This window comes from Ictalurus furcatus, chromosome 6 (assembly GCF_023375685.1).
Source record: "Ictalurus furcatus strain D&B chromosome 6, Billie_1.0, whole genome shotgun sequence".
Taxonomy (NCBI): domain Eukaryota; kingdom Metazoa; phylum Chordata; class Actinopteri; order Siluriformes; family Ictaluridae; genus Ictalurus; species Ictalurus furcatus.
The window spans coordinates 28,269,500-28,291,301 of NC_071260.1; the positions used below are offsets into that span (position 1 = coordinate 28,269,500).

At 38.7% G+C, this 21,802-nt stretch overlaps 2 protein-coding genes across 2 annotated transcripts in view; both read right to left on the minus strand.

Annotated features, from left to right (window-relative positions):
* Window positions 1-7,840, minus strand: cytip (cytohesin 1 interacting protein). Its single transcript, XM_053627453.1, has 8 exons — window positions 7,468-7,840; window positions 6,999-7,048; window positions 6,808-6,862; window positions 6,456-6,558; window positions 5,817-5,910; window positions 5,556-5,622; window positions 4,845-4,911; window positions 1-1,913 (listed from the first exon to the last, which is right to left on the minus strand). Exons 1-8 carry the CDS (start codon window positions 7,642-7,644, stop codon window positions 1,471-1,473), a joined length of 1,056 nt encoding a protein of 351 aa, XP_053483428.1. The 5' UTR covers window positions 7,645-7,840; the 3' UTR covers window positions 1-1,470.
* A 10,085-nt stretch (window positions 7,841-17,925) lies between these two features.
* LOC128609088 (activin receptor type-1C) overlaps window positions 17,926-21,802 on the minus strand; it is a 42,590-nt gene continuing 38,713 nt past the window's right edge. The window contains exons 8-9 of the mRNA XM_053627454.1: window positions 21,341-21,471; window positions 17,926-21,053 (exon numbers count right to left, since the gene is read on the minus strand). Of these exons, the coding sequence (XP_053483429.1) occupies window positions 20,928-21,053; window positions 21,341-21,471 (257 nt within the window). The 3' untranslated portion in view covers window positions 17,926-20,927. The remainder of the gene's footprint in view (window positions 21,054-21,340; window positions 21,472-21,802) is intronic.

Genomic DNA, 21,802 nt, shown 5'->3' on the forward strand with positions numbered 1-21,802 from the left:
CTTTTTTTTTTTTATATTAGCCTTTATTATTTACATTGTCACTTTGATTTATTTATTGCTACACATAGTGAGATACACATGTGGGTCAAACGGAAAATTGCATGATTGTACTTTTCTCACTCACGCTCCTGTTCACATACAGTGCTTTAATGCACGGTTTGAAAAATAAAACACAAAACTACCACATCAGTGTAAAGCAGTGTACATGCTGCACTTCACAAACACACAAAAAACAACAATCGGGTTTTTAATGTTGTATTTTCACTTGTACCTTATTCTGCACCCTGTGCTATTCTCTTATGCACATGTGGGTGCGTCTGTGTGCAGAAGAGAGAGAGAGAGAGTGTATGTGTGTGTGTGTGTGTGTGTGTGTGTGTGTGTGTGTGTGTGAGTGTGTGTAATGCTGACGTGTGGCTTGTCCTATATTGACCCAAGCCATCAAGGGGCTCGGTTCTAGAATATCATAGGTTCTAGAATGTCACTTCTGGAATGCTACATGTTCCAGAATGCTGAATAGGCCGAGGCCTTGTCCATGAGTAATACTGTATGTACACGTCTGAAACAAAATGTTTTTAAAAGCGTTCATGGGGGGAAAAAAGATGCCATTTTCACATTTGGGGAATTTGCAAGATATTTGTAAATGCTGATTCTGTTCATTCGTAAATGTCCAGAGCTAGGTCAGTGATCCGAGATCCGATGCATCCAAAACAAAAGACGAGTTAAATTGATTTGATGTTTTTGATGTTATCTGTTATCTTTTACAATGAAACCATTAAGGAATAAAACCCTGTTGTAGGAAAATAATCTATGATGGAGCGATGTGATGCAGTCATTCCCTCACCAGTCTCTCTTTCTTCTCTCTCTTGAAGCTAATAAGACAAACACAATAACATCCTGAAGACTTTCCCTTGGTGGAAAACCTACTGACTGACACTGGAGACACCTTCCATAAATGTTATCAAATGGTCTGTCAGAGTCAACACCGATCACGTTGAATCAATCACGAGTAAGATATAAACACAGCATTCCTGCATAAAGGATGGATTGTTTTGTATTCAGTGCTGTGCTCAGTGGCATTGCCAAACATCTTTTCTTTTTTTTTCTTTCTTTCTTTTTTTTTCTTGCTTCCCCTTCTTTTCTGGCGCAGGCCACATCAAACTGTTTAGCTTCAACATGAAATGCGTAAACAATCTGGCTCAGGTAATGTGTGCAAACTTGCACATGCTCACCGTAGAGGTGGCTTCCTGTCGTTTCTGCATTTCAATCTGGAGAGAAAAACCTTTGGCTATGAAAATGGCATTTTCAGACATATCAGTATTGGCCTGGACAATTCATGAAGAGTCTTTCCAACATCAGAAGTCCACTGTCCACATTTTTACACCTACAGTATACAGTACAGTATACAGTACAGATACAGTACATTCGCAGTAAAGAATTCCACTTTTTTCGGCTTCGTGCCAGAAGTCTGTTTCAGGTGGTCTCCTCTTCTTCGAGAGAATAGTTCAGTCCTGGTAACAACTTCAGCAGGTTTTTTCTCATGCTGCCTTTCCTCCCCCGGCGAGGCAGCGTGGCGAACACGCTGGAGGACGAGGAGGATGAGCACGTTCGTTTGTTATCCCACGTGGGTGACTGGCAGCTGTTGCTGCTGCTGCCGCTGCTGATGCTGCGGGTTCGGGACAGAGTCGGCCTCGGCTGCGCCTCCTCTGGCTGAAATATAGTGGGGAATAATTCGCAGTTGATTTTGTGTGGGCTGCACGGACTGAGGTCATCGAACACGTCCTCGCAGACCTCATCTGTCAACATGCTCGGCCAGCTGCTGTCACTAGAGAAACGATGTCCAGACCGACTAGTAGGTGATGACAGAGACATGAGAGAGTCCATGGATGGATGCGCAGAGCTGACGTTCAGATTATCTGCAGAGAGAATGAATCATTAACTAAACATGAATCATTTTAAAGAACATCAGGTACACAGACGGCCGGACGGCCGGACAGTCAGACAGACAGACAGACAGACAGACAGATAGATAGATAGATAGATATTGGAATAAGATAGATAGATAGATAGATAGATAGATAGATAGATGATGGAATAAGATAGATAGATAGATAGATAGATAGATCTTACTAGCTAAAGAACATAAGAAATGTAAACATTTTCAGAAATATAATATTTTACATGGTATTTTTCATCTTGTTTATTATTGAGCATGTTTCTGTGATTAAAATTCTTGGCTAAAAGATTATCATGAGAGAAGTTCCCTCGTATTGTCCTACGTTAAACATTCATAGAAGAGGAAATGCTTAATTTGCTCATTTAAAACCACAGCGTATGTGTACTACAGAGCACTTTGTGCTGATGGCAGAAATAAAGAGGCAGAGGTTTGGGGAAGCAAGCGTTAGAACAAGAAGTGACTACAACTCTCACACTTCGAGCAGGATGGGGTGCCGCCCTGTTGTTTTTTGTTTTGTTTTTTATCGGTTTTATCTGAGATCATTTCTGGGAAACGGCTGAGCTGAAAGGTAACCAGCAGTAGTGTAGGGTAGTGAGGACACAAGACATAAAAGAAAATATCCTAAACATTTCAGATCGTTTTGAGGAGAGAGAAAAAAAAAAACAGACTTGATAGTGTCGAGATAAAACCGGATTTCAGTGACACATTCGCTCCATATCCATATCACTCAACTCTGAGGTTTTTATGATTGTTGATCTAGATCATAATTCAGATAAATATTTATATTTTGCAATAAATTAATCTACAGTGTTTGACAATGTTTCATGGCAAGTGTAGTACTGTCTACTATATTTCACTCCTGACATTACATCTGTCTATGATGAGAGGAATGTACAATATACAGTATACAATTTGTAACATACGATAAGGCCTACTTGACCCAACTTGATTTGAATAAATGTACTATAAGATTAAAAGAGAAGCTCTTGGCCAGTGGGACTCTTTTTGCCTTTCCATTTTTTATGGAATCAACTCAGTGAATCTTTGAGGGTCTCTGATTCAGTCTTAAGATTCAAAACTGGACTAAAGACTTGCTTAACTTGTAACTAGGATCAGTAGTAGAAACAATATTTTACCATTCATTCTAATTCTATTCTATATATATATATATATATATATATATATATATATATATATATATATATATTTGCTGGTGATTAATTCCCTACAACATGTCCCAAAGTGTTAAAGTGTTTTCACATTTAACATTCGTTTATTTATTAAGAATAAAAGATCATACTACTTTTGTATCATTTTAAAAGTAAGTTGAATGTTGCAACAAAAAAAAAGAGTCAGTTCCTGTTATCACTTACGTTACAGCAGCTATAAATAGTCGTTCTTACATTTCAGTGCTCTCTTGAGGTTAAAAAAACCCAGCTTGTCACAAAACTGAGGAACCAGAAAGTTCAAACTCCTCTCTCAAAGACGATCCGATAGAGACTACTTTGATAAATGTTAAATAAAGGTCTCCTTACAGAATGCTTCAGCATATAAACAACCACATATTTTACTTTCTTATTATTCTTAGATTATGTGGGGCGTCCATCGTACAAGTTCTTGTGTAGGTTGATATAGAATTGATAATGCATTAGAGCTTGTGCTTTAAAATATAAAGCTGAAATTTGAATTACAGACGGCACTGGAAAGTAAATTGATGAACACCTTCTGGCCAATCAGAACAGAGAATTCAACAGTGCTGTGGTATAATGGGACATGCTGTTTGCTATGCTAAGGAATACTGCCATCAAGTTTAAATATAGGGAGTCTGAAAAGTCAGGAACTAATGAAAATAAAACTACGTACACTTTATTTTGTCTTTATTACTTACAACATATGTTTTAAATGTTCACCCTTACGCTCTATGCCTTTTCTCAGCTGCTGTGTCATGTTTTTTTTTTGTTGTTTTTTTTTGCAGATATTGTTTAACATATTCGGATCAACACATTTTCTCAACATATTCCGACTGGCTCCTGATTTTTCTGACCAACTCCCTTCCTTGACCAACCCACTTCCTTGACCATCCCCCTTCCTTGACCAACTCCCTTCCTTGACCAACCCCCTTCCTTGACCAACTCCCTTCCTTGACCAACCCACTTCCTTGACCAACCCCCTTCCTTGACCATCCCCTATCCTTGACCAACCCCCTTCCTTGAGATATACCTTCCTGCAGATTTGATCTCCAGCCAAAATCTGACACCTGTTTTAGTTGATCAAGAACTTCATAAGGCAATGATTAGATGGTCAGGTGGGCACAATTATAGTTGGAGCTAAAGTCTTCAGGAAGGTAGATCTCCAGGGACAGGGTTGGTGACCACTGCTCTAGATCAATGGGATAGTTGTGGAAAGTACTGAACACAATCTGCGGGTTAACGCCATATCATGCCTTGTCTAATACAGAAAGTGTTTTGATAAGTTTTGCATTTCTATGGCTCAAGGATTCCATGAACTGAATGAATTTGGTTTTGCGCAGGAAGCAGCTTCAGCATTGTGGTGCTCTGATTAGAAATGCTGATCGGTTTTTGACTATCACTGAAGGTATTCTCATCTGATCTGAGCGATAGCAAAACAAAGCAGTGTCGCATGTCTCTCTACTGTGGGAATGAACTCTTTCATAGGAAGTCAGCTCAGCACCCAGGCATAAACTTTTTTTTAATCAGCAAACGCTTGTTTTCTATAGCTGGAACTTCCCCAAGAAGATTGATCATTTCACTTTATTCACACGTGTTTATTCAAAGTGCACAGTATTAACTGAATGACAGCAGGTTTAGATGAGGGTGAGGATGTGTGTGTGCGTGTATGTGGTTTTTCAGCTGGGTTTTTTTTTTCTCACCTCGAGTAAGACGTTTTTCCTGTATGGTGAGTGCCTGCAGTTCCGACCATTTCTCATGTAGGGTTTGCTGTGTTGAGAAAGAAAAAAAAATACACACATATATGTGCATGAGAATATGCAATCTAGTCATTCTGGGAAATCTGATTAACCTTGCATCAGCAGGAATTTAGATCACCGGAGTGAAGAATTGTGATTTGCGGATTGAGGAACAAGTTTTTAATCGCCAGTCATTCGTTTGATAACAAGGACAATCTTACTGAGTTCATCATATTTATCAATACACCATGATAAGTTTCTATATTGTCTGTGTGGCTGAATTCTGGCAAAAATGACAGAAAATCCCCTAAAATTGGGTTTTAACATAACCTGTAACCATAAGAAGGTCTTCATGTTGGGTTAAAAACAGCCGGTCTGCATAAAGATGTTTAAAAGCTTGCTAGAAGGTGTGATTTCCTCACTCAGTGAAGGTGTTGTATAGCTATGTGAAATGCACATAATCCTAATTCATTCAGTTTTTCAAAATATCCTGTGCTGCAATCAGAATAAAATCTTTAAAATTCCCTTTTTTTCACTTTTGGAGGTGTATGTTTGGTGAACAAAGAAATTCTGTAGTTTTCAGGATTATATATAGTAGAAAACGTAATGAGTATTTCCGAACCTAGTCCCAGGTTTTCACATAGGTCAAACCTACATTTACATTTTCAGTCATACCTTGAGCATGCGCATCTTCTTCTCTAGTTCAATTCTTTTGACCACGCTGCCATTGACTGTCTCCAACCTAGTAACATACACAGACACACAGATCACAGCTGTATAGGTTAGGGTTCACAGGGGTGGAAAAAAGACTAGACAGGCTTGCGAAATGTTTACTTCCTCAATGAACTACTAATGTACAAGTGCATGATGAAACACCTGAATGTTTTCAATCATTTTTGATTCGTGCCACTAGTTGATATTTTCCGTTTAACTTACTTTAGCATGTTGACAGACTCTCGGATCAGTTCAATGATTTGGTGATGGGTAAACCCTTTGATGATGACCCCATTTACCGTCAATATTATGTCACCTATCAGAGAGATACGAGAAGGGACAGAGAACGAGAACGAGATTCGGTAAGAGAGATATATCAGTTGACCTAGTTCACTTGTATTTGTGGCAGTGGTTAAAAGTATCAGTGTCAAAAAAAATAAAATAAAATAATCAAAGAAACGGCAATGTAAATCGTCCCAGATTATTATTCAGTAATTCATCTTAAAGTATATTGTGTGCTTATATTATTCACTAACTTCTATGAAAATAACAGAAATGTTTACACCTGCCAACGTGTCCTGCGAGTTTAAAAGGTTAACCAGAAAGTTCATTCTGGCCATGTTTACATTGATAATGTCAGTCATCGGAAAAAAAAACAGCGAACGTTGTGTGCGGAGGCGTAAAAAATAGCCGAGGTGGGCGCAGTAAACATGGTACCCGCGCAAAAGAGCAGCAGTGAAGGGGTTAGGTCAGGTAGGTGTGGTCATGTGGTAGGCTGTGGAAAGGAAGTAGCTGCAGTTCTCAGGCTATGTATGTATATTTGTATGTGTATGTGTGGGTGTGGGTGTGTGTGTATCTCACCCGCAGTTAGGCCTGCAGTCTCTGCAGAACTACCATCCTGCACGCTGCAGACAAACGTACACATCTCCAACTCATTGGTGTTATTCAGCTGAATCCCATATGTCTGCAGTGTAGAAGAAAGAAAGAGAAATATAAATAATGCGATCTAAGAAGTTTCAAATAGTATTATGGGATTGTTCATGACCTGTAAGATTGCATGTCGTGCAATAGTCTGATTGTGTGCACTTTTGTGCATTGATTAATATCGGCATTTACGCACTTCCACCTTACTCAAAAACAGGATGGAAAGCCATACTGAAACTGTAACCCACCACGGTTCTTGGCTGAAACTGAAATGAGGAAGCGATCGTACCTGGACTTCAAATCCGAACGCTTCATTGTCTTGTTTTTCCAACACAACCGTCGTCCTGAAAGAGAGAGAGAGAGATGAGAGGTCAATCTTCAGCCACAGGGTCACCATGAAGGTTAACGGTTAAAGCATATTCTGCTTATTCATTCATTTGGAGTATAATTACTAAAACCAGTGTAGAAAGTTGTAGATACCTCTGAGGATCTGTATAGTCCACCAGAGAGCTGGAATATGATCGGCTCAGCTGAAAACAAAATCAATAATATTAAATACTTTGTGTTTAGCCTCTATTCACGATTCAACATGATTAAGTATGAAAATCATATCAGTAGTATACATTAAAGACCTATTAATAGCATAACAGTAGCATGAATCGAATTATTATTAGTTATTAATACATCGATATACAGTATGGAAAGAGCAAGAAACAGTGAGAGAGAAAGATAGAAATACATAATATGTGCCTATATCTTAACCTCATGCTATATGTTATATGGTGTAAACTGTTTTTTAAAATTATTTTAAATAAATGTTATTATTTATTAGTTAACATACAGGTGTATGAAATGCAAGACACAATACACAGCCATCCATTCCATGCACTTTTGAACCAATACTGTTATGCATGATACACAGATAAATCAATCAGTTTGTGCAACGCACCTGGTCTCGTCCCCGGGTCAGCGTCCCTGAAGAGGACACATTGTTTTTAGACTGTTTTCCATTATTTAAAGATCCCCGTCTCCAGCGCAGACCTTTCCTGGAGGTATTTTCCTGTAGACAAGTGTCCAGGCTCTTCTGCTGCTGCAGGATAGTCTTACGGTTCATGTTAGAGGTCATGGTCCTGCACTCACTCTGCCTTCACTCATAGCTGCCACTGAATCCAGACAGCATGACAGCAGCCGGCTGAGTATGAATGTGTCAAAGCGGATGTGTGCGTCATGTGACCACTGGGGACCTGCATATGTGTGTGTGGGTGTGTGTGTGTGTGCTTTCGTCCTTGCAGTTCCTTTTCTCTTCCTTTAATCTGTGTGTGTGTGTGTGTGTGTGTGTGTGTGTGTGTGTGTGTGTGTGTGTGTGTGTGTGTGTGTGCTTGTCTGTTTCTCTCTTTCTCTCTTCCTTCATTCTCACTCTCTTTCTCTCTTAGGTGGTTCTCAGCTCAGACACACATGGGTCCTTAATATTTTCACCTGTTTCCTCTTGACTTCACGCATTCTTTCACTTCTGACTTTGGTTCAAAGACAACTTCTGCTCTGTCACCGAGCCATGCAGAAAATCTTCAGAAAGACTGTGTGAACTCACATCCAGTCATATTCAATTTTTCTCCAAAATTAGTCAATGCACATTTAGTTCTCTCTTTTTTGTGAGGAAATAAATCATATGGGTGCTTTCACATGCGATTTTTTTTTTCTTCCTGTCCTCATTTTTCTCCTCAGTTTGGACATCCATCCAAATCCCACCCACCAGAAAGCTCTCCGCGGAGGATGAAGGCTAACACATACTTCCTCCAAGACACGTGAAGCCAGCCAAATGTATCTTTTCAGCAAATTTTCGACAATGTAGTGCTGCATCACAGGGCAGCGTAACACACTCAGAGGAAAGTCCTGTCTGCCCTCTTCCACATACATGAACTCACAGATGCCCACGATTGACTAGCGCTGCTGTGATTGACAGGGAGAAATAGTATATATATTCACATTTACATTTACATTCATTCATTTAGCAGACGCTTTTATCCAAAGCGACTTACAAATGAGAAAATACAAGCAAAGCGATATATCAAGCGGAGAACAATACAAGTAGTGCTACTATACAAGATCCATTAATTGAGTTCTATTGTATGATAGCATACCCTCCCTCCTAGAGAGTCTAATTTGATTCACTTGACTCCCTGCCATGGAGGGCTGTGGTATCGTTAAGATTCAAAATTGTGATCTCATAATAATAACTTTATTGTTGTTGTTGTTGTTATTGTTGTTTTGCACCACTCAGTAGTCCTTTTTTTTTTTTTTTACAGAAAAGGTGTTGGTCAGCGTGGTTTTTGTGCTGATATTTACCAAAAAAAAAAAAAAGACGCTCAGGTGTTGCACATACTGTAACCATAACAATGCTCGTACCTAGCTAACTAACTAACTATCCTAGCTTAATATCCAGTTTAAATGTATCATTACCAATAGTACTGATAAAATAAAGAGAATGTAACTCCGGATGGGACTGGGAGGGGGTGTTTGTTTGACAGTTAAAGTGCGTTGTCACATTGTGTTACAGTTAATGTTCCAAAAATAGCCGAGGTGTTACCTTTAGATACATTGAAACATTGCAATATTGATGTATGCTGCAAATGTCCTTATTATTTGCTCAGGAACAATATCATTTTTCCTCATGGCATTTTATCCTCCATTACAGTTCATATCTTTTATCTATGTATAAAGTGCCCTCGCCGTTGAGACAAACAAGTGTTAAAACACACTGACAGAAGCTTCTGCATCTTTTTATTTATTTATTTATTTTTAAACTGCCACTCATGCAGCTGAACAGTCTTGAAGGAGAGTGCTATATACCCTCTTTTGTATACAGTGCATAAGTTAGTGTCATGGGATATGGAGTAACTCCATAACTGGAGTAGCTGGGCTGAAAAAAAGTTCATGAATTGTGTGAAACACTTAATGGTGAGTAAATGAGTTTCGTGAGAGTCTTGTGTGTTTATCAACAGGTTACAGTGAAAGGTCTGTGGTCAACTTGTTCTTTTGAAGCAGGTGGTTTTCGGCCATGTGTATTGACAGAACGTGCCAGACTGTCTAGCAAGTCTACAGGTCTGCTTTGCGAGAATATACATAAGCTAACAAACACTCTTGGTTGGCAAGCGTTATTCTGATAGAGATGAAGAGATAGTTATAGTTTCCAACCTTATTAATTCTACAAGGGACAATTACCAATAGGGCTTAATACAACACACAACCAACACATTAAAGGACATGTCTAAACATATGAATGATAATGAGACTGACTAACTCTCTCTCTCTCTCTCTCTCTCTCTCTCTCTCTCTCTCTCTCTCTCTCTCTCTCTCTCTCTCTGTCTCTCTCTCTCTCTCTCTCTCGGGGGTGTAGACAGAAGGTAGATATCAACTTGGAACTGGCCCAAGGCACCTATCCAAAATTCTGTCCACCCATGTGGCACATGAGACATACTGATAATATCCTTTGAAAATTTTGTCCATAGCAAAATGATCACTTATAAATTTAGGAGAGTCTGGGGATACAGCATAGAAGGCCACCTGTTTCACCCAGACAACAACAATTACACTCTCCTGGAGTCCTGGTCATGGATGACTATGGCACAAAAAGAAAGAAGGAAGACTTCCAAAGTTTTCATGCCCTAAAACTGAACATCTGACTCATCTGAACTTCAAGACCTCAGCTGGTGTAGAAATAAAAAGGCTTAGTCAATATCAGGCCTTAAAAGTCAAAATGCAGTGTGTATTATACAGGAGTTTCTATTTGATCAAAACCAGAAGCCAATGTTTCTCCTCAGGAATACTAGTGATATGTCCTGATTTTACATGCATAAGAGTTCTAGCGACTGAATTTCAACTGAAGTTACTTTAACTTGTTCGATAAAACCCCTCAGAAAGCATGAGTGAAAAGAAATCAGTCAGCCAGTAAGTCCTTGTATCAGAGCCAGGAAAGTGTTTATGCTTATTGCCCCAATCTCAACTCCACTCTGCCTTGGTGAACTTATTTAGCCTCTACATGTGCGCGCGCACACACACACACACACACACACACACACAATAAAGGTTATTGGGGTAAAGGTTAGTTTGGTGCCAAGCTTTGCTTGATTCACACAACTAGTATGCTCATGAGTAAATCTTTATGTGAATAATTTAAAAACTATGATAAATATCTAGAAAGAAAAGGCTAGCATTATGCGATTGAACCTTAAGTCTGCTGTTAATGGTCTGCACTTATATAGCGCTTTTATCCAAAGCGCTTTACACTGTGTCTCATTCACCCATTCACACACACACTCACACAATAGTAGCAGTATCACCACTATAATCTGGCAACACTTGAGCTATATTAGCATCTGTAGATATCGTCTCTGCTCCCACCACCTTCAGTATTTCTGAACTGTGGTGTCTTTATTTCTGAGGTCAGAAAGGGTTTGAAACATGTTTTGACTGCATGCAGTTCTCTAGTGGTGAAAGCATTCATCAGTCAGGAAATCTAGCTGTCTATTTCACATATGAGTGAGAATCAGATATACAGTGTTCGCCACTAATATTGGCACCCTTGGTAAATGTGAGCAAAGAAGGCTGTGAACATTTGTCTTTATTGTTTAATCTTTTGATCTTTTGTTTAAAAAAAAAAATTACAAAAATACTCTGCTCTCATGGATATCAAACAATTGCAAACACAACACAGGTTTGTTTTAAGAAAAACTTTGTTAAATACAGGTGTGCAACAATTATCGGCACCCCTATGAATTCATATGAAATATCAAATATATTTGAAGTATATTCCCATTGACATTTTACATTGTTTTTTGTACACTTGGGTGACTAGGAACAGGAAATTGTTCAACCATGACTTCCTGTTTCACAGGGGTATAAATATGAGGTAACACATAGGCCAAATTTCCTTAGCCATTCATAATAATGGGTAAGAGTAAGGAATATAGCTGTGATGTGTGACAAAAGGTTGTTAAGCTTCACAAAATGGGAAGTGGGTATAAGAAAATAGCACAAGCATTGAAAATGTCCATTTCCACCATCAGAAGTTCCAGTCAACTGGAAATGTTATGAATCAACCTGGAATTGGACGTGTGTCTGTGTCGTCTCAACGCACTGTGAAGAGGATGGTTCGAGTGGCCAAAAAAAGCCTCTACTCTCATCCAAAAACAAACTCAAGCGTCTTCAGTTTGCCAGACATTACTGGAACTTCAAATGGGATCGGGTTCTATGGTCAGATGAAGCCAAAATAGAGCTTTTTGGCAATAAACACCAAGGTGGTTTGGGTGCACACAGAGAGGTAGCCATATGGAAAAGTACCTCATACCCATGGTTAAATATGGTGGTGGTTCTTTAATGTTTCAGGGCTGGTTTTTTTTTCCCTGGTAAGAACATGAGTTACTGCATTCTGAACTATACAATATAGCCGAAAGTTTGTGGACACCTGGCCCTCAAACTAATATGTCCTTGTTGAAGATCCCATTCCAGATTTAGTCCCCGTTTACTATTATAATAACCTCCACTCTTCTGGGAAGGCTTTACACTATATGTTGAAGCATGGCTGTTGGGATTTTCAGCCCCAAGAGAATTACTGATGTCAGACACTGATGTCACGTGAGGAGGGCTTGGCTGTTCCTATTCATCCCAAAGGTGTTCAGTGGGGTTCAGGTCAGGGCTCTGTGCAGGACACTCAAGTTCTTCAACTCCAAACTTGGCAAAGCATGTCTTCATGGAGCTCGCTTTGTGCACAGGCGCATCATCATGCTGGAAAATGTTTGGGCCTCTTAGTTCCACTGAAGAGAAACTGTAATTCTACAGCACACAAAGACATCCTATACAACTGTGTGCTTCCAACTTTGTGGCAACATTTTGAGGAAGACCCACATATGGGTGAGATGGTCAGGTGTCAACAAACTATGGGCCCAACAGTCTATCTGAAGTTTGTTTAAATAAGCAGCAGTGCAGCAATTCTAGAGACACAAGTGTAAGTCAAAGGAAAACGTTAGTCTTTTTTTTTTTTTTTTTTAATTATGCATTATTTATTGTAAATAGGTGCCACAAAAGTGTATCAGGTTAAAGGTAGAAGCAATAAAAATAACTATTGAGAACAACGGACATTTTTACTTTTGCAACTACAAATGTAACACACTGTTTATAAAATCATTTGTAATAAAAAATTAGAGAAATTTAATATTGATATTATATATCTTTTAAGGTTTTCCTTGTAAAGGACTCATCCTCATAAAAAGCATGTACTAGTTCATCAGCATGCAAGTCTATATTGCTCTGGCAGCTGATTATTGTGTGCTGGGTGAAAGCCACACAAATGAGTTTCAGAGGAAGCTTGGCAGCAACTCACAACATGCACCCTTTCTCTCTCACACACAACATACACCCTTTGTAGAATAAGAGCATACCTAATAACCTGTTTTAACTCCTCTCACCTGCCAGAGCGGCCTGATACATCCTCATACTTCATCTCCTTGGAGATTCTGTACTTGTCCTACATGGATGCATTCTCAAGACCCACCCTTGCTTCAGTGGATAATCTCAAATGGATTTGTACTTCTGCTTGGTTCATAGTGAACACATTCAGCACTGTTTGACTTTATAGTATACAATTGTAGAAGAGTAATGATTTATAATCCCACTATAGGGTCTCACCCAGAAGAGAACTGGTTCCATTTTGAGTCTGGTTCTTGTTCAAGTTTCTTCTCAGGGAGTTTTCCCTTGCTACTGTACCCTCTGGCTTGCTCATTAGGGATCTAAATCTACATCCAGATTTCTATAAAGCTGCTTTATGATGCTTCTTTATGACTGTTAAAAGTGCTATACAATTATAATTATTTTAATGAATTCAGTTGAATGGGATATTTTCATGTCTTTTATATGCATTCTACAGTACATGAAAAAGACCTAGTAATCATCATTCAGAATCCTCTTCATTGCCATGGAGGCCTCATAACTTCGGTTATAAAAGCCATTTCTTCTCCCCAAGTACTAAGATGAATGAAGCAACAAACCTTCAGAGGTACAACAGTCATTTCGAAAACAGTTATTTGCTGTTTATGAATTTGTTGTCATTGATAACTTCTTTGCAATCTCTTTGATGCAGGGAAATACCGTTCTGAAACCGCCGGTGGTCAACCTGCTTAACGTTTATTTTCCAATTCAAGACTCAGCAACAAGGCCACAGGAACAGAAATCACACACACACACACACTTATTCAGATCTGACTTACTGAAATAGAGTGGTTTTTTTAACGGTCACAGCACCTGAAACTGTCAGACGTTGCAGTTCATGTGCAGTCAGTGCTCCAGGTTTGACTCATCATTCGAGATGTTTAAGAGTTAACAAATTGAAGTTATGCCAGGTCACGCCAGAGTCAGTATTTGCAGAGATAAGTATTCTTATCTTTGCTGACTTTGTGAACTTGGTGTCTGGAAATCTGTTTTAGAGAACAAGAAAAAGAAAATAACTCGTGACAAATTCCAAAGCAGGTTTATAAAGAAAAATACTTTATTGTCTCGCAGTTCATACATGAATACAATAAATAGTCTTACAGACACAATACAATATAATACTATGTGACAATCATAGTCTAGGAGTCAAAATGTAAAAACAAGTATGAAATGTCATCTTCAAACTCCTCTTGTCAAATCATAGTACATTCTCAGAGAGGAACCAAAACTGCCACTCTTAACACTCGTGAATCCCTGTGCCTCGTCGGTCAACGGTTCCAAGGCTTCTTTGGGACAAGTGACAATTTTAGAGGAGCAAAACAGCTACAAAAACGGATTAGCGATTCTCAATCAGCTTATACAGAAATGCTGAGCTGTCCTGGGACGGAAAATAATTAAGACATAATGGTATCCATGTTTAACCAGTCCTGGATTTGTTTATAAGAGCTAGAAGAAAAAAATAGGCATCATCTATGTAAAAATAGGTCACTGTATGCTAATGTCAGACAGTTAGACAGGATGTTGCCTGTGCTCCATTAACCATGCATATAGATTAAGCCAAGCAATCTGAAACTGAAATTCTGCTTACTATTTCTTTTAGCTTTGGCAGTGAATCCTATTGATATGGAGACTATAAATGTGTGGTGGCCTGAGAAAACTCTTCACATTGTAAAATTTTGACAGTTTCAACTGTATATAGATCTGAAAACTACAGGATATTGCAGATTATTGTGTGATAGTTGCGGCCAAAAATTTGTTATTTTGCTGCAGCTTTTAGAGTTGTAGAGTTTTTGTGCTTTTTTTGTGGAAAACGACTTGGATTGCCAAATTGCAATTGCACAAAATTGTTTTGCCTGGTCTTTCGCAGTGATGTTTGTTGGTAAATGAGACATTTTAGCTGTACTGGAGGCGGCTTTGGCTGAATGCACGTTGTGATGGTGTCAAATGTCTTGGCCAAAATCTGCGGGAAAATCTGCAGTATTTTTTAAGAATCGCAAACTCCTCTGAAAAAAAAAAAAAAAGACTTTGCTTGATTTTGCATTCATTTCTAAGGTCGCAAAATTGCAAAATCCTGGATGGACTGATATCTCAACCACAATTAAAGCTATAAGATTTTAGGTTAGCCCCAAAAGTGAAAAACGGAGAAAATAATATTTCAAGATTTCATTCTGACTGTGATGCAGAAGAATCATGGACATTTTTGACAGCCAGTATCTGATTACAAATTGAATTGATTACGCTTATGTCTTCTTTTCACTATAGCACATAGTGTCATTTTGGTGAAATACTGTATATTTATGGTTTCTTAGTATTAAGTTGTCCGAATTAAAAGTTATAGGCAGTATTCTGTCATCAGATTGGTTTTCCAAGACCACCACACGGATATTATAAATACTTACTAGTCGAGTCCAAGTCAAGTCTTGAATAGAGTATTGTTTGTTAAGTGATAATTAAATATATATGTTTCACTCTACATTAATGAATCACAGCAGGGTATAGTAACATATGAGTAATGTTGTTTAATGCTGAAAATAAGTTACACTATGTAACGTATATACACACCAGCGCATAGGACATTTGGTCAAATTTGAGTCTAGGTTAGAGTCCAAGCTGAGTCAAATCTCACACCGAGTCCAAGTCAGTTTAGTCATGAAAATCACAACTTTACTCAGACTTAAATCCAGGTCCAGGAGTGCTACATCACTGATCCAGCCATGTCCAGGCCTGAAAACTAGCACGTACAAACATATTTACACATATACACACACATTATATTCCTGCAGAATATTAGAAATCTCCCAAAGTCATAACATCTAAGGATATACCAATACCAAATTTTTTTGACATGATACATATTTTAAAGGTGTTAGCTGATACCTGACACTGATCTGATACTGAAGCTTAACAAAGACTTTCTGCAAGCATATTGCCAAGTAGGCATACTGGATTAAATAATGTGTTTGGAGCAGAAAGAACACTAAACTACGCAGGAAAGAAGACCAAAGCAGTAGCATGAAAGAAAAACATACAGTTGACATACAGTGTTTTAGACTCTGAAGATATGTCCATACATGTCCAGTAGCCAGTTGCACCAGTTGAACTTAAGTGAGATTGCAAGTCAGCTTATAAAGTCTGTCCTAATCCCTATGTTGAGATTAATTAGTTCAAAATTAGTGCTGTATAGAACAATGTTGGCACCACAGACACTTCAAGGTGACAAATTAAAGGGAAAAAACAGCATAATTATCTTAGGAAAGTTTCGACCCACGATGAGCCACTTTAATGATGGCGTTCAGTTCATTAGGCGTTTTGATGATGGAGGTGGAAAGTGCTGTCGAAAACGTCACTCCAAAATCTCTTTTAGGTGTTCAATTAGGACGGGAGTTTTGAATGGATGTGTTGAGAGTGCTCTACAGCACCTTCATGAAAACACTAACAAAAGGTATATATTTTGTAAGAATGGTGCTCCAGCTTTGTAAATAGCCTTAAGAAGCTTTAGATGGACCAAAATACAGCGGTGTGTATTCTTAAAAGACAAAAAGACAGAGGACGTTACTACAGAGTTATTAAAGTTACACTGGCTGCCTATGACGTTACACATTATCTACAAATTCCTGCTTACGACGTCTAAATCTCTAAAAGCTTTCGCTGTGGTACATATCACTTGCTGATATACTGGCTAGACAGCAAATTGTGGAATTTCAACTGTTTACATTTTTTGTCGATGGTACAGTTGAAATTCGCACCAGGCTACAATCGATATTAAATTCAACTAGTGTAACTGGCTGCTGAAAAGCGACCCGTTATTTCAACAAGGTTGGTTGCTGGTTCCACAGGTTGCTTTTAAAAGTTCACAGGCTAGAACAGTTCAACCGCATCCTGCATGAAATATCAAAAGAGCATCTCTCTGTATTTTCCATGCATCTGATATATATCTTGATTGCACAGTTTGTGTAGCTTGTACTGATTCATTAAATTTCATGCTGTGTAGTGACCATATATTTCATTACAGTCTGCCTAGCTTGATGATGGTGGGTGTTGCATGAATAGAAGGTAAAAATATGTCAAATCAAGCTACATATCAGACATTGTTCTGGGTAAAAAGACTTTCTCCATTCAGGATCCAAACACATAGATATCCATTTTGTTTTTCAAACATACGTTCATTTTGATTATTATTATTTTTTTTTTTTTTTAAGATATAATCAACTTGAGCAACTTAATACTGCTCTATATTGCAATGCAAGGAAGCAGGAATAGGAGTGCTCATATAGAACAGCATTATTACACACCTGTATTATTAGCATATAATTCGCATTAAGCTTCGTCATTAAAAGGCTTCAAATCGTAGTTGTACTTTTATGAAAGTACACAAGATATTGCACTTCAGCTCAGTGAGCATACGGCTGAGTTGTATGTATAATACACATATACAGACAATACACCGACTTTAAGGAGAACTGCATTGACCCTTCACAAATTCGGCAATCATAATGATTACTGTAAATGCTAATAGATGGATCGACATTCTTTGCAAAGCTGTTAGTTTGGTTTTGTTTTTTGTTAGATTTTTTTCATGTTAAAAAAATAACATTGTTTGACAGGAAGTCACACTTGTCATATGGAAAAGTCTGTGCAGTGCAACTGAAAGTGATAGTGCTCATATGGAAAAATCTGAAATCGAAATGCTTAAAAATAAAACTATGTCTTCATACGTCTTTCTGAAAGAATGTAGGATTCTTTTTTAAGTTCAAAACATTGCTTTAAAATAATTCGTGGATTTGCATTTTGCATAAATCAAATCACCCAACCAGGACATGTGTTATTGAACTATATATATATATATATATATATATATATATATATATATATATATATATATATATATATATATATATAATATAGTCTGAAATTTTGGTATGCATGTGAATACATTTTTTGATTGCTTGTTTAGATAGCTTAGTTGGATGGTGTGATTAATTAATCCATAGACTTATTGTTTGCTAATCAATCAATCCTTTGTCTCATAAGTGTTTTGCTCAGTAACAATAACATTCCACATATACATAAAGAATACAGTATATAGGCATAATATCAGCCAAAGCAGTTATGGCACAACGCTTAAAATGCGTGACTTGAAGCATTTGGCTCTTAGAGAAAGCACATGAGGTAGCAGTCATCACTGTATTCGGAAAGGTACAGGGAGTACAACTTGTATAGCAGAGTAGAATGAAAGCAATAATAGCAGAAAGTTCAAGTGACAGTTTTTTTGCTCCAGCTCATGCTTCTAAAGCACTTGGCTTGTTGGGTCAGATCTTTAAATTTGCAGATCCATAAAGATTGATTCCAATGCTTTAGACAATGCTATGAGCTAGACATGAGTATAACCAGAACATAAATGCTTGTGTTTCCATTTGACAAATGCAGCAAGCTAATTTAACAGGCTCATCACCATTTCATAATATTGATGTTTAATATGCATTCACTTTAATAGGAACACCTGTATCTGTCGCCTGGTCTTTTTTCGGCTGCCCAGTTTTGGTGGGTCTGTGCCAACTGTAACTCCGATTCCTGTTCTTGACTGACAGCAGTGGAACCCAATGTGGTTTCTTACTGTTGTAGCCTCAAGGGCTTGATATGTTGTGCATTTTGACTTTCCTGTTCACCACAGTTGTAAAGAGTGGTTATTTGGCTTATCATAGCCTTCCTGTCAGCTCAAACCAGTCTAACCATTATATTCTGACCTCTCTCATCAACACATGCAGAACTGATGCTCTCTGGGGGCTTTTTGGTTTTCGCACTACAGACTATTGTGTGTGAAAATCCCAGGAGATCAGCAGTTTCTGGAAATACTCAGCAACCGTGCCATGATCAAATCGACTATGATTATTTGTTTCCCGTTCTAATGTGAACGCTAAACTAAGCTCAACGTCTATCTGCAATATTTGAAGCATTACGCTGCTGCCTCGTGATTGGCCGATTGGATAATTGCATGAATGTGCAGGTGTACACATTAGTATTCCTAATAAAGTGGAAGGCGAGTGTACATCAAGTTACCACTTTATTAAGTGTGCCCACCTTGCAGCTCCACTCATTGACTATTTTATTAGTTACACCTATCATATAGATTATAGATTCATATTGAAAGAAGCTCATCTGTTGTCATGTACAATCTATCAGCCCCCTTTACCCTGTCCATCAATGGAACAAGACCACCATGTGACCGCAACTGATACTGTATGAATAGTGGATCATTCTCAAGACAGCACCGATAGTGACATGGTTAGTATGTGTGGTCCTGTTACAAATGTGAGATGGAAATCTGGGATTGTCTTAACACTAGATGCCTACAACTATAATAATGTGTAGATCGATCAGGTAGGACACAAACGTGTAAAGTAGTGTGGGTTTCATTAAGAGAAAATCACAGATAGGTGGCAATAACTTGGGTTAATCCATAATCATAATCTGAAGAACAAGCAATAGTCAAAACCCAGTAAACATGAAAATATGAAACATGCCACTTGGGATACACAGTCTGACTTAACGCATGACAAGTCTTTGCAACGAGACAATGAATCAACAGGGGATTTATAGACAAACTAATCATGGACTAAACCAGGAACAGGTGCACACAATTGAGGAACCAAGCAATGATAGAACAAGAAGTGTCAAGACCAAAACAGAAACAATTACAAAAATGAACAAATGGTCCTTGTTGCCATGGGAACAGTAGTTCAACAGGGGAAACCGTGGTTAGCAGTGGTAACTCAGTGTGTAAAGATGTTGGCCTACTGGTTGGAAGGTTGTGAGTTCAAACCGCAGCACCACAAGCTGATACTGCTGGGCCCTTGAGCAAGGCCCTTAACCCTTACCTGCTCAGATATATAAATGAGATACATATAAGTTGCTTATTGGTTATACTGGATATCTACCAATACCGTAAATGGCAAAAACTTTGTACACACAACATTTTGTGTTAATCATCTGCGTCAGGTTCTGACTACAGCACGGCTGTTGGGTGGATATTTTCGGTTGGTGGACTTCCAGAAGTGACATTAAGAAGTATAAAAACCCCGGAAACACTGCTCCACCTGACCCACTCATACCAGGACCACACACGCGATCACGTCACTGTCTCAGCTGTCCTGAAAATGCTCACCACTCAAATAACATTTACGCAGTCATAGTCTTATGGTGGTCCCTTTCCACTGATAGATAGGAAATTGAGTAGACCAAGAGATGAGCAACAATTAGTCCTTGTAGACAGATAAAAATGACCTATATTGTAGTTGTACCTCATAAAATGTTCAATAAGGGTAGATACCTGGTAGATGTACATAATGAACTGGCAACTCAGTATACACTATTAACACATATTAACTGTCCCGTTACTGAAAAATGCAAAGAGTGATTGGGTACAATCTCCCTCTTTTTTTTTTTTTGTGCAACTTTTCAATGTGCTGCAGCAGGTAGAGGAACCCCTAAAGCCACGGGAGGAGCGAGGTGTGAAAGTGACGAGAACAGACGACATAAAAGGAGTTAAGAGGCTGTAAAGGAAGCAAAGACAACATACAGAGAAGCGATGAAGAGATGAAGAAAACAAGAGATGAAGAAAACAAGTCAAGTGAGAAAATAGGCCGTATTTAGTAAGCCATCCAGATAATGACTGAATTCTTGCTCCTACACAAGTTCATAGTTCCTCTGCATACTCCCTGCACCTTCTGCATTCTCGAAACGAGACCAGATTCACTCTGAGCAACTCGAAATCCTTCTCGCTCTCCGTCCCTCGGCAGAGAGAAGGCTCCACTGCTACACACTGGAGTATTTGGCATCAACAGAACAAAGAGTTTTGAAATTTGGTCCCTTAATGAGTGATGAAGGGGTCACTCAAAGGTCATCAGCACCTTTGAGAGGGTAGTGTGTGCGCTACTCTTTAACGTCCTTGACCACCGTCACCTGAGAGATGGTTTTCTTCACACGTAGCGCAGTGAGGCGAGCGGCCGAGTTGGCGTACCAGCACTCCCTCATGATCTTACCCATCACTCGCAGGGCCTATGCACGCGCACACACACACACACACACACACACACACACACACACACACAAACACACACACTTACTTAAAAGTCACCAAAGTGTACTTATTCCTGGAGGACATGTTCATGAATGCCCATTTTCTTCATTAACAGTTATCAATAAAAACACCAAACAGTCTGGAACCGTTTTAAAGTGAATAAAAAAAAACAGGATTCAAATAAGAATTAAAATAATTCTCCTTGCATTTTTCTACCACTTCGTCAGGAAATCGCTCACTCTGAGCTTGGAAGTTTCCAACCTACCTCACAGCTCTGCCACTGGTTGGGGATGTTGGGCCGCAGTTTCTGCTCACACACGACCCGCCTCATTTCCTCCATCGACGGATCTGAAGGCACCAGGTCGTAATAAGGCAGCTGGAAATCCTCATGTATCCCTGGGGAAGGAGAAAACCACAGAACTGTATAAAAATCATATACTGTTTAAATATTGAGTTCTCATTTTAGAGATGCAAAGCACATCCTGGACTTTGCATCAGGCCCTCATTTAGCAGGTGAAGAATCTCCACAAGAGGGAGCTCTTACTATATATTACTGTGTGTCGTTGTTAAAATGGAAGAAACTAGCATGAACCCATAAGAACCGGATCTCACTATGTGCTTGCAAATTGCATGTATGTGCATGTAAGGCTCGATACACACCCTACACAAACACAAGTGGTTACAACTGATGTTTGCAGCTGAACAACTGCTGTTTACGGACATTATA

Coding starts and splice junctions, on each gene's coding strand:
- cytip (XM_053627453.1), bottom strand. CDS start 7,644: ATGACCTCTAACATGAACCGTAAGACTATCCTGCAGCAGCAGAAGAGC. Junction 6,559..6,807: donor CGTTCGGATTTGAAGTCCAG/GTACGATCGCTT, acceptor TCTACACTGCAG/ACATATGGGATTCAGCTGAA. Junction 1,914..4,844: donor GGAAAAACGTCTTACTCGAG/GTGAGAAAAAAA, acceptor TTCTCTCTGCAG/ATAATCTGAACGTCAGCTCT.